Consider the following 14,563-nt stretch of genomic DNA (forward strand, 5'->3'; position numbering starts at 1 on the left):
CTGACGAAAAAATCTACCTGTAAACCTCGGGGTAAAATTACCTCGCCATGGTTCACCCAGGAAATACGCCTCTTAAAAAGGATCTGCAAAGAACTGAAAGAGTGGAGAAAAAACTTCGACCCTATTAAAAAACTAGAATACAAACACACGATTCTGAATTATAAAAAGGCCCTCAAAATTGCTCAATCCAACTTTTTTGAAGAAAAAATTAAGTCATCCGCCAACTCATCTAGGGAGACCTTTCAAATTGCTAAACAACTTCTCAAAACCCCAGATCCCCCCCCCCCCCCCCCCCCCCCCCCCCCGGCCGTTGAACCCTCAGTCAACCGGTGCAATGAACTAGCTGAATTTTTTTACTCCAAGATCAAGAACATCCTTAACTCCCTCCCCTCACAAATACCAGACACATCCTCCCTTCCTAACTTGTCCAGCTCCATTCCACAAACAGCAGAACCTCGGCTAACTCGGTTCGCTCCCATGACAATTGACACTCTTTCCCCTATACTTCACTCAATCAAAAGTGGATCTCCATTGGACCCGGCACCTTTCAACATCTTAAAATCAGTTGCCCCTACCATCCTTCCTTACATGGCAACTCTGATTAACATCTCGCTCGTCCATGGTATTGTCCCACCTAGCTGGAAAAAAGCAATCATCAAAGCCCTAATTAAAAAACCACATTTAGATCCCCTAGAGTTAAGCAATTTTCGGCCGATCTCCCTGCTTCCAGGCATAAGCAAGATCGCGGAAAAATGTGTCAATCGTCAACTCTCCAACTACCTCGAAACCAATGACCTCCTTAAACCCTCACAGACGGGCTTTAGGCCCGGCCAGAGTACGGAGACCGCGATGTTGGCGGTTGTCGAAGAGGCGAGAAAGATTATTGACTCGGGAGAATCAGTGGCAGTGATCCTCCTGGATCTAAGCGCGGCCTTCGACACCGTCAACCACTCGATACTGGTCCATAGGCTTAGGGACCTTGGTATAACAGGACCAGCCTTGTCCTGGCTGGAATCTTTCCTTATTGACCGGTCATTCCAGGTAGCAGACGGTAATTTCACCTCCAGGCCTACTGCTATACACTGCGGGGTCCCTCAGGGCTCATCCCTGAGCCCGACCCTTTTTAACGTATACATGTCCCCCTTGAGAAAATTGTCGCCCCATTGCAATTAAGCTTTTAACCTATGCTGATGACACCCAGTTGGTGGTCTCTCTTAGTCAGCATAGCCAGTCTTCCACCAATCTCTACACATGTCTTAGTTACATTACCAAATGGATGGACATGTCCCATCTCAAGCTCAATAGTGAAAAGGCGGAGATCATGGTCCTGGGCAACCAGTTACACTTCCGCCCCGAATCCCTGTGGCCCCCTTGTATGGGCACACCACCTAACCCCAAACATGAGATCAAGAGCTTAGGGATCTGGCTGGACGAGGATCTTAACTTCTCCACCCAAGCAAGGAAAACGGCCGGCGTTTGCTATGGTCTCTTACGGACCGCCAGAAAAATCCTTCCCTTACTCCTGGCACAATCCCAAAAACTTCTGATTCAGGGCCTTGTGATGTCCCGTCTGGACTATGGCAATGCCCTGTATTTGGGGGCCCCCAAAAAGGTATTGACAAAACTCCAGACGGTCCAAAATACTGCCGCCCGCCTTCTCACAGGGACACACCGCCGCTGCTCAGCCAAACCAGCCCTCAAAGCCCTGCACTTGCTGCCCATCCAGGAAACAGTGCATTTTAAAGCTCTTTGCACTACCCCTAAAATCTTGCAGGGAAAGGCCCCACCCATTCTAAAGGACCTGGTCACCCCCCACAGGACTAACAGAACCCTTCGTTCTTCACATTGCAACCTGGTATCCGTACCTAGGATCAGGAAGGCCCGCTCGGGATATAATGCTTCCAAGTTATGGAACTCACTACCCTCTGACATTCGGGCCCAGCCCAATCTTCTTCCATTTCGTAAGGCACTCAAGACCTGGCTGTTCCCATAACACTTCTTCCTCAATTCTTGTCATATCTATCACTAGCGCTGGGACGCTCACGGGCAGCCATGCGCTTTACAAATCTGTAAAATAAATAAATAAATAAAAATAGTAATTCTGTTTCAGAGTTAATGAAGACAGTGAGGTCCGGAGCATGACCCATAGCTCAATTAAGCTGACACATCTCTTGCATGAAGCCAACAGCATTCATGTTTTCAGTTGGCTCTGAGGATATTTTTCTATTAGGCTTGTCAACCCACAAGTTAAACTCCCCAATAATAATATTTTCTGGAGAATGATTAGGCATCTGGTGAAAATTCTGTTATATTGTCCAGAAATAGGTGGTTAGATCCCAGTCGTCTCTACATGATAATTAGGATAAAGGAGCTGTTTAGGTTGACGTTTGCATTGCAACAATAAAAAAAAACAGGTTACAGACTTCTGTTCAGGTCAGGGGTGAGGTGTAAAGCACTAACTTCTACTCCCACCCAGCTAAGCATATCTGCTTTTATTGATGATTTTATATTCAGGTGGCACCAGTATGGCTAAGAGGTGACCAAGTTGTCCTTCAACCATGTGTGTTCATCAGTCCAAAGTCCAAATAGATGATCTTGTAGTTAGATAAGGAGGACCTGTAGGTCTACAGCCTTTTACATATATATTAATGAGCTCTTGATTGAGGAAAGAGTCTGTTGCGAGTTGAGAGATAGGATAAGCTATAGTCTGATTATTCTTATCACTTAACTTGTTCAGATCCTGTATTCTTGAAAGGCGGCTGTGTGGAATAACCTTGATACTAATGTGAATGTAGTTGTTGTATCTGTCTGGCACTGTTGGGAGTGAGGTTGAGCTTAGCACTGAATGACGTGGAATGAGAGGATGGTATCCTCCTTGTCAAAATAGGTCACTGAGCTCTGATATTTTGCTATTATCTTTTGGTTGTGTTGATTTATAGGTGTTGTGCAACAATGAGTTGCAACATACTCTTTTTGGAGGCCTAAGTGTGGGGTGAATTCTGGAAATAGGGACCTGTTACTTTACGTGGGTGCGATTAACTCATATTCCTTTTCTTGACATGACTGTACCATTGGATTCAATGTTAATTTTGTACTTTCTATGATCGAATGCATTTCCTGGAATGGCAACTTTACAGCTGCTTTGGGTATCTAGGTTTTTGAAGTTGGTGAGTTTCGAGGTGAAAGTCTCCTGCAATTTTCCATGTTGCGAAAAATAAGAGGTCTGTAACTGTAATGCTAGTTTTCGTGCAAGTATAGAGATTTATGATCAGGGTCTGCCGGGTTTTGTTAATCACAGGCATGTTTGAAATTGTTCTTAGCCTTCTTAGAGATAGTAGTTTTCTGGTGCTTGATTGCAGATGTCCTCACCATAGTGCTTGATAACATCCGCACTAGGGTCGATGGGGGACAGACCTCCCTCCTGATCCTTTTAGATCTCACAGCGGCCTTCGATACCCTATCTCCCTCGGTGTTAACATCTCGACTGAGGGAGATTGGGGTCCGGGGGTCGGCCCTGAGACTCCTTTCCTCTTTTCTCGATCATAGAGAGCAAAGGGTAATGCTGGGCCCGTTCCTATCTCCATCCCTGTCTGTGCAATGTGGGGTCCCTCAAGGGTCAGCGCTTAGCCCTACCCTTTTTAACATTTATGTGACCCCCCTTGCCAGACTTATTAGATCTTTCGGGATGGAGGTAGTTTCCTACTCGGATTACGCCCAGATCCTCGTCTCTCTCTCCCAGTCAGTTACGTCGACTGCCGCCAATTTTAGATCCTGTATGGAGGCAGTCGGCCAATGGATGATTCACAATTCATTGAAACTGAATGGGGAGAAGACGGAGGTGATGGTTTTTGGAGGAAAGGAAGAGATCTGGTCTGCTGAGTGGTGGCCGAACTCACTGGGTGCCTGCCCCGATCCTACCTCCTCTGCAAACAATCTGGGGGTTATGATTGATCCCACCCTTAGTATGTGCCAACAGGTCAACAGGACTATCTCGACCTGTTGGGAGATCATCCACATTCTAAGAAAAATCAGGCACTATCTGTCCCTCCAGGCAAGAAAGCAACTAGCCGTCGCACTTTTGGGCTCCCGTCTGGACTACTGCAATGCGCTGTATGCTGGACTGAATAAGAGTCAGCTGCAGCGCTTGCAGGTGGTCCAGAACGCGGCAGCGAGATTTGTTCTCGACTTGCCCAAACGTGCCTCTGCCACCGATGCTCGGAAGCAGCTCCACTGGCTCCCCGTCGGGGATCGCATCCTCTTTAAATCCATGTGTATGGTGTACAAAGCCCTAGCTAAAACTAGCCCTACGGGCATTGGATCTATCCTGTCTCAGTATAACCCCGGCAGGAATCTTCGTTCCTCTCATAAACTCCTACTTTCTGTGCCTCGTGTCAGGAAGACAAGATGGGGAGGCAAGGTCTTCTCCAATCTGGCCCCTAAATGGTGGAATGCTCTCCCTCTGGAAGTAAGGTCCCGTCCCACTCTTCAAGCCTTCAGATCTGCTTTAAAGACTCACCTCTTCACACGTGCATACCTGTAGTGGTGCTTTGCAAACTTTTTGATCTGGTTTAGATAGGCGCCTTGACACCTTCGTGTTTAGTTTTGCGCGATACAAATTGCTTAATAAATAAATAAATAAATAATGTCCCTGAACCTCATTTGCAGAGCATGCTGCCAATTCCCATATATCGTTGGATGAGACTGGCCATGGGAGTTTAGGTAGCTGCTAAAAAGTGTAGACTGCATAGAGCCTAAATATGTCCTACTGATCGACCTGTCAAGTGGCACCGCAAGTCTGGCCCGTGGGTAGCTTTCCATCACACTATGAAGGGGTTGGGTGCGATGTGGGTTTGATCAATTAATACTAACATTACAAGAAGATGTGGCATGATTACCATTCATTTGAAACCATGGCTGGACTTGAGAAGGCGGTGGTATCTCTTTGAGGCAAGCCTGAGCAGAATCACACAGACCATTAATAGTGGAAAAACTCAAGAAAGGCAGAATGCACCCTTCTAGATAGTTGTATAAACATCCTGGTCATAAGCAATAACGGAAAAGGTCCAGTATATGTTTGCTCAGCAAGGTAGTGCTCGAAGCGGCCTGGCGGGAATAGGTGTCCTAGATGTAGTTGATTGATCTTCGAGTCTGATATGGTTATTCAAAATGAACATAGTGTATTAAGTCCAAGGCACTGTGAAAACAGACTCCAAACATGTGAGCATGTATTTTGTTAGTGCAAATTACATCTGGTAGTAGAGGAGGAGATGCTATGGGAAAGAGGGGCATTTACAGTGCCTTCAGCCATTGTAGCATTATGGCATCTTCTGATTAATAGGATGTGAACATATGCGCGAAAACAGGAACAGATGGAAAACACCACTGGAATGTTTGGTGCACCATGATGTGCTTGGAAGAAGAATGTGTTTATGGGCAACCGATAGTAATGTAATTTTTCTGTGAGTATTTCAAAGCAGAGGACCTGTAATCTAAGAAACAACTTCTGGGAGAAGTAGTTTTTTTTATTTCTTGATTATGATAATGATCTTTCTTTTTAGAATACGTTCATATGTATTTTTGTAGACTAATGCAAGGAGATTGTCTAAGCAGCTTTAGGTTCTCTTTCCGTCATTTTCCGTACTGCTTCAACCCCAGCATTTCTGGGTGTGGAGTATGAACCAAGCTGGTTTTTAGATACAGTTCAGGTTGAGGCACCTGTTCTTGGAGTTGAGTCTTGTGATACAAAACCATCTCACCAAATTTCATAGATTAACATTTGGCATGATGTGCATTAAAGTAAGTATCTTGAGCACTCTAAACTCTGGAAGATTCTGACTGAGAAACAGTTGAGTTGAGTGGCCTTGTTTTTAGGGAGGATTAACAAGTGACAGCCGAGTTCCCAGATTCAGAGCGCAGACCAGTCGAGAGCAGGAGCATCACTTTAACAGAGACATCCAATGTCAACCTACAGCAAGGAGAAATGCTGATTGGATGCAATTAATCCCATCCTCCCCAGTAATTCCAGCTGATCATGACAGATGACGTTGTGTAACGAGTAAGGTGAGGATATCTTGGAGCGAGCCTTGAAGCCAGCGGGTCATCAATGGTGCAGATGGGGAAAAAGGGTCATTGCTTTTGGCAGCTCCTCCTCCTTTGGTGTCGGAGGTCCCAATGCAGCTATGAACTACTACCATGTTGTTACCAGCACATTGCCCCTAGGGACCCATGGATGGTAATTCAAACTATAACGCATGAAACTTGAAGTGACTATACGAGACTGGTAGTTCAATAGTTTTAGACAATGCTCGGCTTCATGAAAGCGTGGTGAATGCGTAGAATAGACATTCTACATGATAGACACAGGAGCAATATGGTAAATTGGACAATATGTATTGATCCTCTGAGTTTGAATAGAGAGAACAGGGCAGACTGGAGGCCTTTACCTGTCATCCGGTTCTCTGTGTCTGCAGCTCAGTCTGCACCTTCCTCAAAGTGACCTAAACAATCAAAATAAAAACAAACACACACACACCCATCTCCACCCACACACACCTTGCTCACTCCTGCTTTCTCTCTCTCCTGCGCGCGCTCTCTCTCTTTTTTGCTCTCTCTCTCTCTTGCTCTCTCTCCTCGCTACTTTGATGTCACTTGGCTTCCTATCTTTTTCTTCTGTTATCTAGTGCCTGCTTTTGTCTTGTGCTTATTTTCATTGAATCCTTCATGTTTTTGTAGCAGGTATAAAGTTTCTCTCAAAGTTTTTCTTTATTACTTTCTGTTTATCCTTTCAAATTTTTTCCATTGCTTTGCCATGTCATTTCTGTCTACTCTTGCTGAAGTGTTAATTTAAAATGCCTACAATTTTCTCACAAATCACTTTATATTTTTCTCCTGCATCTCTGTTCAAATTCATATTACTGTGCAGTATAGGACTGAAATTGCTAGCTTGTCTTCAATATGAATAAGTAGCACACATATATAAAACAATGTCCTGCAATAGTTGCTCACTATTAAGATGTGTGGGGATGCACATTAGGATTAGTTTAGAACCCAGTATATACCTGATAGATTTCGAACTTCTTGCTTATGGTTTCTTACACTGGCATATTGTGTTTTTGCAGTATCACAAGGTGGCCGTAGTAAAGGAAGAGAAGTTGGAAGGTAAGCTACAGTTACAATTAAAATTTGAGACCCATGAGTGCTAAGAAATGGCGATTATCCAGCTTTTACAAATGTTTTGTCCCTTTGATTTTGGACTTGGAGTTTCTATGTTAGACAGGCTGCCCCAGGGTCATTGTCTCTTGGCCCTTGACACCCACCCACCTCCCTATCACTGCCGAGCTCACCGCAGGCCACTGCCAGCGCTACCGAAGGGCCCATGACACCCGACCAGTAGGCCAGTGAGCGTCACCCCCCCACCCGAAACGCCAATGACCTCCTCCACCCGCCCTGAGGGTGAGTGACCACTCCAAAATGTATTTCACCTAATCCAACACTGTTTTCTAGGTACAACACAAAAAGCATGTTGCTGTCCACCAGGGTAATTGTTTGCATCTTTGAAGAGAGTTAGTTGGACTTTTTTCTTAAATGTATTTGTTCATCTTTGGTTTGATGTTCAGCAGGGAACTTTTTAATCACCTGAAAGCTTGCACAAGCATTGGTTTGTATTCTTTTCCTTGCAGCTATGAAGTCCAAGCTTGCAGTGATCAGCAGTGTGCATGTCTACAGCATACAGAAGGCGGTTCTGAAAGACAGTGGGCCCCTCTTCAACACAGATTATGATATTATCAAAGCAAACCTTGAAATCTGCAACAAGTGAGTACAACAGAGAAGTCTTTGCAACATTGGAGTGCTGCTATTTCCTACCACAAGGGTCTATTCAGTGATGGTAGAAACCCACCACCACTAGTGTACGGGAATAGGATTATTCATGATTCTGGCAAATAGTGATTTTAATCACTTAGTCATCGATTATCCGAGTGGCCACTTGACTCCTGGCATCTGTTCTCGCAGACTGCACTTAGTAAAACTGTTCCATTGCAGTTTCCTTCCGTCTAAGGTGTCTCAGTACAGTTACATTGCATGTTTTTCTTCCTCTGCTCTCACAAGCGACACTCTTTAAGTACTGCCGTATTTGTTGGCAACCCTCAAGTACTGTATCACTAGATGCTGCATGATTGCCTATTGGCCTGGGAGGTGAACCAGGTTTGTAATGGATTCCCTAATTTCAGATGGGCTGCTCCATTATGGTCAGTCAGAGGAAATTATCGGCCTCACATGCGTCCATGACACTGGACTTCCGTAAGGTTGTTGGTGTCTTTACCCACCCTATTTACTATCTACCTGCACTTGCTTCTGAGAGCATCATGGGCTTGTGGGCGGGAGAAAAATCTGGATCTGCTGTGTCAACATTTAACAATGGGATTTGACAAATGGATCTGCTTGAGAATCAATTCTAACCTAGCAATTCTACTTCGGAAATGAGTCTTAGTATCAGACGACAGAAAAATTGAGTCATATTGTGAAATTCATAGGGCAAATTTCCATTAGTCCTTTGATTTGCTGTGCCAAGTGTTTGTGTATTGGCTCTGTACCCCAGTTCTTCTAGTTTATAGTAGTTATTTATCACATCCTCATATGTGAATGGCTCATTCCTCCCCTGAGAGGGATTGAAGGGATGCTAGCATGCCATGTTTAGTCTGGACAGCTTCCAGAGTTCTGAAAGGGAGGAGAAAGGGTCACAAGGTGTTGTCATACACTGCCTTCCTCTCTCTCTCTCTCTCTCCAACCCTCTTATTCGCCTCCTGTCCTTACATTAAGGGTAGTATTTTTCTACCCTGAACAGGAGGAGAAAGGGTGCCAGTTTGGGAGCTGTTAGCAACCTCCATCTTCCTAACTGTTGACTGTGGTTAACACCCGCCCTTAAAGGAGGCCCGCCCCATCTTCCTCCCCCGGTGTTCTGGTATGACAGCCCTCCGTTACAGTGAAGAAGGAGCTCGATGGCCACTGCTCTGCGTTGTACCCCTGAGGAGCAGGGGTTCGTGTATAACTATAAGCCTGAAATCACTCTGATCACCGGAACCACCAAGGAATGTTAAGATTCATCCATACGTTCCTTCCTAAAAAGATCCCTTTCCAGGCTGGTCTCACCATCTTATCTGCCACCAGAGACACCATTGCTGAGGTCATTGTATAGGTAAAGGACATGTCTGTACATAAGCCTAATAGCAAGTTGGAGGTGATCTTTCTGTCTTAGCTCAGGGGCCTTTAGACTAAGCAATCCTTAATGTTTTATCTTTTTTGACCGGACAGAAATCTTGATAGTACTTGTAAATGGTACATTGCCATCAGATGCCCTATGTAGTATCATTATTTTCCCAGGCATCTACATCCTTAAATGCATCTTCCTCCATCCTGCAGTTACGGATACATACTGGTTCGACCACTTTCAACTCCATTATCTCTATAAAACTGCATAATGAACAGCGTTTTTCAGAATGCACATGTCTGTGGTTGAGAAAAGAGTTACTTGACAGGTAAATAGTCCAGTGTCCAGAAAAGACTGCATTAATACCCCATGAAGGAATAGGCAATCGAAAAAACAACATGAGTATACAAGGCAGTAAATGACTAAAGACCACAGTATTAGCATTGAAGAATTTGCAATACTTGATAACTAAGACAGTAACACGCCAAACCTGCAAAAATGCTGGCAATACAGTGCTGTAGATATTTTTCATTAATGAGATTCTCCTGTTATAATTGGAGGCCGTTGTGGAATGGCCGTTCCACAATGAAGAATGCATTTGCTCACCACTAAAAAATATTGTTTTTTAAGAACAATTATGTTTATTTTCAACCCCTCCACACTATACCTCTTGCCTACTTCCTCAGTGGGTAACCTAATGTTCAGAGCAAAAGCCTGCTAAGGGTCCCAACTTCTACCTTTCATAAATTGAAGATCCTAACTATAATGTTTATTGAAGAACACATTAGCAAGAGTCTTTAAAATGAGTCTTTAAAATGACAGTGGCAGTGTTCCTCTTATATCGTGGTGCTTTTCTATCCTTCATGCTTGTGTTCCCTTCCACTTATAGCTCAGACCAGGAACTGCCTCACTTTAATTTGTACATTCCTTTTTTGTTGTTTTCTGAAGTGAGGCTCTTTCTAATGAAATGAACACTTCAGCAACATTGCAACCAGTAGAAGCTGCTACCAGACGGGAGTGGTGGGGCGAGGGGGGAGGTGGAATGAAAAAGGGAAAAAAAGCACAAATAAACACCCTTACCTAGCTACAGCCGGCCAACCGGTCGCTGCCTTTCTTCTGTCCTCTTCATCTTCAGCTGGCTGCTGCCTTTCCTCCGTCCTCTTCATCTCGAGTCTGGCAGCAGGAAGCACCCGGACTCTTAGGCTCCCCACAGCCAACCATAACATTGCAATGCAGCGTTGTGATTGGTCTAATCGCTGTGGCAGACAGGCAGTGGGAGCCTTTGCATGTTCTCCACCCAGGCTGCAATTCAGCCTCGGTGGAAAACATGCAAAGTGTGCATGAGGCTTTGGCCAGCCCGAGACGGCCGGCCAAAGCGTGATGCGTGCTTACAGAGTGTGCCCACCACTCCTCCCCCTGCAGTGCCATGGCGTCACGGAGCCCAGCTCCGCCCGCACATAACCAACTGAGCCGGTGTAGTAGAAAAAAATCAAATACATTCACACAGATGCTATTGTTTGGGTATGGAACATTAACCCCTTTCCTAACAGTCCTTCTAGAATAGTATTGATGTAACTTTGTTATACATTTGTATTGGCTAATGCTGACATTTGTGTGGAGAATCCTTGACAATCTATAATGTTTTTCCTGCAGATTTAGTGCCATTCAGTGCTCCTTTGCAGTACGTAGGGCTCCAGCAGAGATCGCAAAGTCTCAGAAGAGTTCCCAGCCATCGAATGAACAGCAGGTGACCAGTGCGCCAATAACCAATGGCCATGGCCCACCACCTTCCAAGGCCGCTTCACAGCCACCTAAAGGGATTATGGGCATGTTTGCTGCAAAAGGAAACTCAAAATCTCAGACAGCCGGCAAGGACTCGAAGCCTGAAGTGAAAGAAGCCCCAGTAAGCAGCCTTTTTTTCTTTTTCTTGCATACAAGAGACCCTGTTCCTCTTCCTCATAAGGGTGTTATCCTCTAGTAAACCTTCTATCATCTATATTTTAAGCTACAACTCCCTTTTTCCTTCATCACAAAGCCATCGACGCATCCACCAAAACTGGCCTTATCAGCAACAAATAACCATCTTGAAACAACACCTTAATGTTACTAGCAGTCCCTAACCACAGTGTAATCTGCTGTGATGGCTACTTATTTCTACCCCAATAACTGCCTTTGACGTCCACAAACCACTACCCCATTCATCAGCAGATTAGTAAGGCAATCAACCTCTTTACTTTCAGGAACACAGCCTCTTCAGTCAGCCATTCAGCCCTTTATATGTCTAGTTATCAACCAATAAATGTATGCTGTACCGATCTGCACATCTGTCACATGAGCCAGCAATGGATATCTCCTGGTAGTAAGTGTGGCTTCCAGTAGCACAATTGCATCAAAATCCTGTAACCTAAGAATAGTGGGTTTGCATGCTTTGGAAATCAACATCTCCAACACGCGAAGTAGAAATAGGGCTCATTTGTGCATTGCATGTAAATGTAATGGCCCGCGGCCAACTGCATACATGATGTGAGATGACGCGTTCTTAAGATGCACAGCCACGCAGCCCAGAAAAAAGACCCACATTTGTATACATGGGCAATTGTAGAGCACTTGATACACAGCCCAGAAGAAAGACCCAAATATATATATACATAGGTAATTCTAGAGCACAAGCCAGGCTAGGAAGCAGCACAATGATGTTCAGTATGTAACACTGATTCAATAGTATGTACTTGTAAGAAGAGAACATAAGGGAAGTCTGCAAAAGAAAAGTTCCTTTGAACTTAGGCTTACAGACTCTGTGTACAGGGCGCCCTTCTGGTGCTGAATGAGATGCTCCTCGAAATTGTGTGCTTTTAGTTTTTGTCTGAAGTGCAGGGTGACTGGGCAAGCCTGATTTGCTGTGGGGAGCTATTACAAATCCTTGGTGCTTGTAGTTTGTTTGCTAGTCCTTTCTTTCTTCATTCATCGGCTACTAAGTTTGCAATGTTTTGACTTTTTGTAATGTTGGCCATCATAGATAAACTGTTTTGTAAAGAGGGTGTGTTGTGCATTGTCACGGCTTTCTGGGCGATACAACAGGGAGATGGTACATGTTTCTTAGCTTGCTAACCGTATGCATTTCAGGGTGAGTCTGATGCTTTAATAGATTAATGCGTCCACTGTAGAGGCCTTTGTTCGGTCTCATGGTCACAGGTTCAAATCCCGGTGGGTCCACTCAGCCTTTCATCCTTCTGAGGTCGGTAAAATGAGTACCACTGAGTTGGGTAAAATAAACATCTGGTATTCAGCACCAAGATACCTTCTGGGTGAATGTGCACTTTACAAATACACATACACATGTTATGGGTAATCGTGATAGTGGTTCTTTGATCCCTTGCAGTGACAGGCGTTGGCTTGCATAAATAACGGGCTAGAAGGAAAGACAGGAGATCCATTTCCTACCCTTGTTTATGCCTTTGGGTTAGGAATGTGCAAGTAGCCATCCCTGAGAAACAACACTGCTTTCTGGTTACTGGAAAATCAATGTATGTTGCCAGGAGTTTGCTGCATTCACAATAAAAACTCAGTCAAGTGTGAAGACACTAGGACCCAATGAGGGAGATCCTTATGGCACAAAGGAAAACGTTATTAAAACTCATTAGGAATTAAAAATGGGCATGAGAGATAACACAGGTTGGTACTATTATCAATATAAAACATTGTGGTTCGAAGCTCCACTTTATTAATCAGTGCAACAGAATCACTTAAAAATGGATCATTTATTTCTTGAACAATTTTGAATCCTGGCACTAGCACTTTTCTGAACACACCCACCACAAGATCTATCCTTTCCATTCAATCTGAGGTTTTGTTATGATTAATTGGTTGCCATTTGTCGTTGGTTTCCGTCCATCCTTTCCTCCTTGCTATAACAATCACTGTAAATGTGTATCTTTTCATACAATTTGTTATTTCCATTTAATTGCTAAAAATACCCGCCACCCTGTTTTTTTATTCTCATTTCTTAAAGATTGTCATTGATTCTTCATTTGTCATTGTGATCATAGCCCACATGTGCCACTGTTGTCTGATGGAACGTCTCCAACTTGATGTACTTCCATATGTGACGTAATGTCTTATTGCGCTCCGAGGGCTTTTGCTGTATTATCATGCATTATATTCCTAGACAATTCTGATGGAAATATTTAATGTAAATGCGATTTTTATGTCTTGCATTACTCTCAGTCCTTATAAATACCAATGTGTTATGTATTTTCTGACCTTTTTGTGTAACATGAGGATTTAATGTATTGACTTGTAGCCTCAGATTATACATTGAAGATAACTGGCCATGTGGCCTGGAGTTGTGTGAGCCGCTGTGTTTTTCTTCTCCGATTTGGGTTGACCCTGCATAGAATCTGGCCTTCCATTCATCTTGCGGTCACTGTAGGCAGCCCACCTTGATCATCTGTTCTCTTCCATCCAGCACAACCCACTGCATCACTGCAGTATCAAAGGCTGCCACTACACCTGCCTGTCAAGTACCCAACAGCCCTGGCCCCATGAATGTACTATCTTTCATGATTCAATCTCCTTACACACTCTGCGGTCATGCCAAGAGCTTGCCAAATCGCACTTGCACCGCGTACTTTCTCCCATTCCACCTACCTGTGTGTTGAGTTCACCGAACCCCTTTCTTTTGATATTCCAAGCTTGCCATCAGCAAGGCATAATTGTTTGGTCTGTTAATGATAGTTGTTGACACGTTTGTTGTGATGCTGAATACAAAAGATCTTTATATTAGTGTATTCTGCAGCTTCTTGCTTGGACTCTTACATCTTTGTTCTTCTGTTCACTGGCAGGCATCCACTGTAAGCAGCAAGTCAACAGCAAAGTCAAACGCGGTGAACAACTTCTTTGGCAAAGCTTCTATGAGTAAGTATCACATTGCTGTGTTCAGGTTCTAGTGGACCAAAAATGGTCATTGACAGTATGTCATCAGGACTTGACTGCCTCTGAGGGGAGTTTCAAACAATTCTTTGTAAGTCCTCAGTGTGGCTCTGTTAGATAAGTACTTGCAGCTTAAACATCTGCAGGTTATGCGTTCGAATACCAACAGTGCTCATTCAGACTTCCACCCTTTCAATGTCCGCAAATCAGTACAATTACAAAAGGAATTATTACTGTCAGCTTCTAGAAAAAAAGGATAGAATTGCTGTCATTCAGAACAACAGGCGAAGGTCATTCAATCAAAGAAGTACATAAAAAGATGAGTATTTGAGACTTTAGTGGAAAATAGACAAATCAGTGGAAAGATTAAAAGGATTATGCGCCATAGCGAAGAGATTTTACAGGTCTGCCTGTAAATACTACTGAGTA

General features: G+C 44.0%; 1 protein-coding gene across 1 annotated transcript in view; it reads left to right on the forward strand.

Moving 5' to 3' along the window:
* Positions 1-14,563, forward strand: part of POLD3 (DNA polymerase delta 3, accessory subunit) — a 146,995-nt gene that overhangs the window by 45,058 nt on the left and 87,374 nt on the right. The window contains exons 4-7 of the mRNA XM_086933813.1: positions 7,119-7,158; positions 7,680-7,812; positions 10,859-11,108; positions 14,047-14,119. Coding sequence (XP_086789939.1) covers positions 7,119-7,158; positions 7,680-7,812; positions 10,859-11,108; positions 14,047-14,119 — 496 coding nt within the window. The remainder of the gene's footprint in view (positions 1-7,118; positions 7,159-7,679; positions 7,813-10,858; positions 11,109-14,046; positions 14,120-14,563) is intronic.

The sequence above is a fragment of the Lissotriton vulgaris genome, chromosome 8 (assembly GCF_964263255.1).
Source record: "Lissotriton vulgaris chromosome 8, aLisVul1.2, whole genome shotgun sequence".
Lineage (NCBI taxonomy): Eukaryota > Metazoa > Chordata > Amphibia > Caudata > Salamandridae > Lissotriton > Lissotriton vulgaris.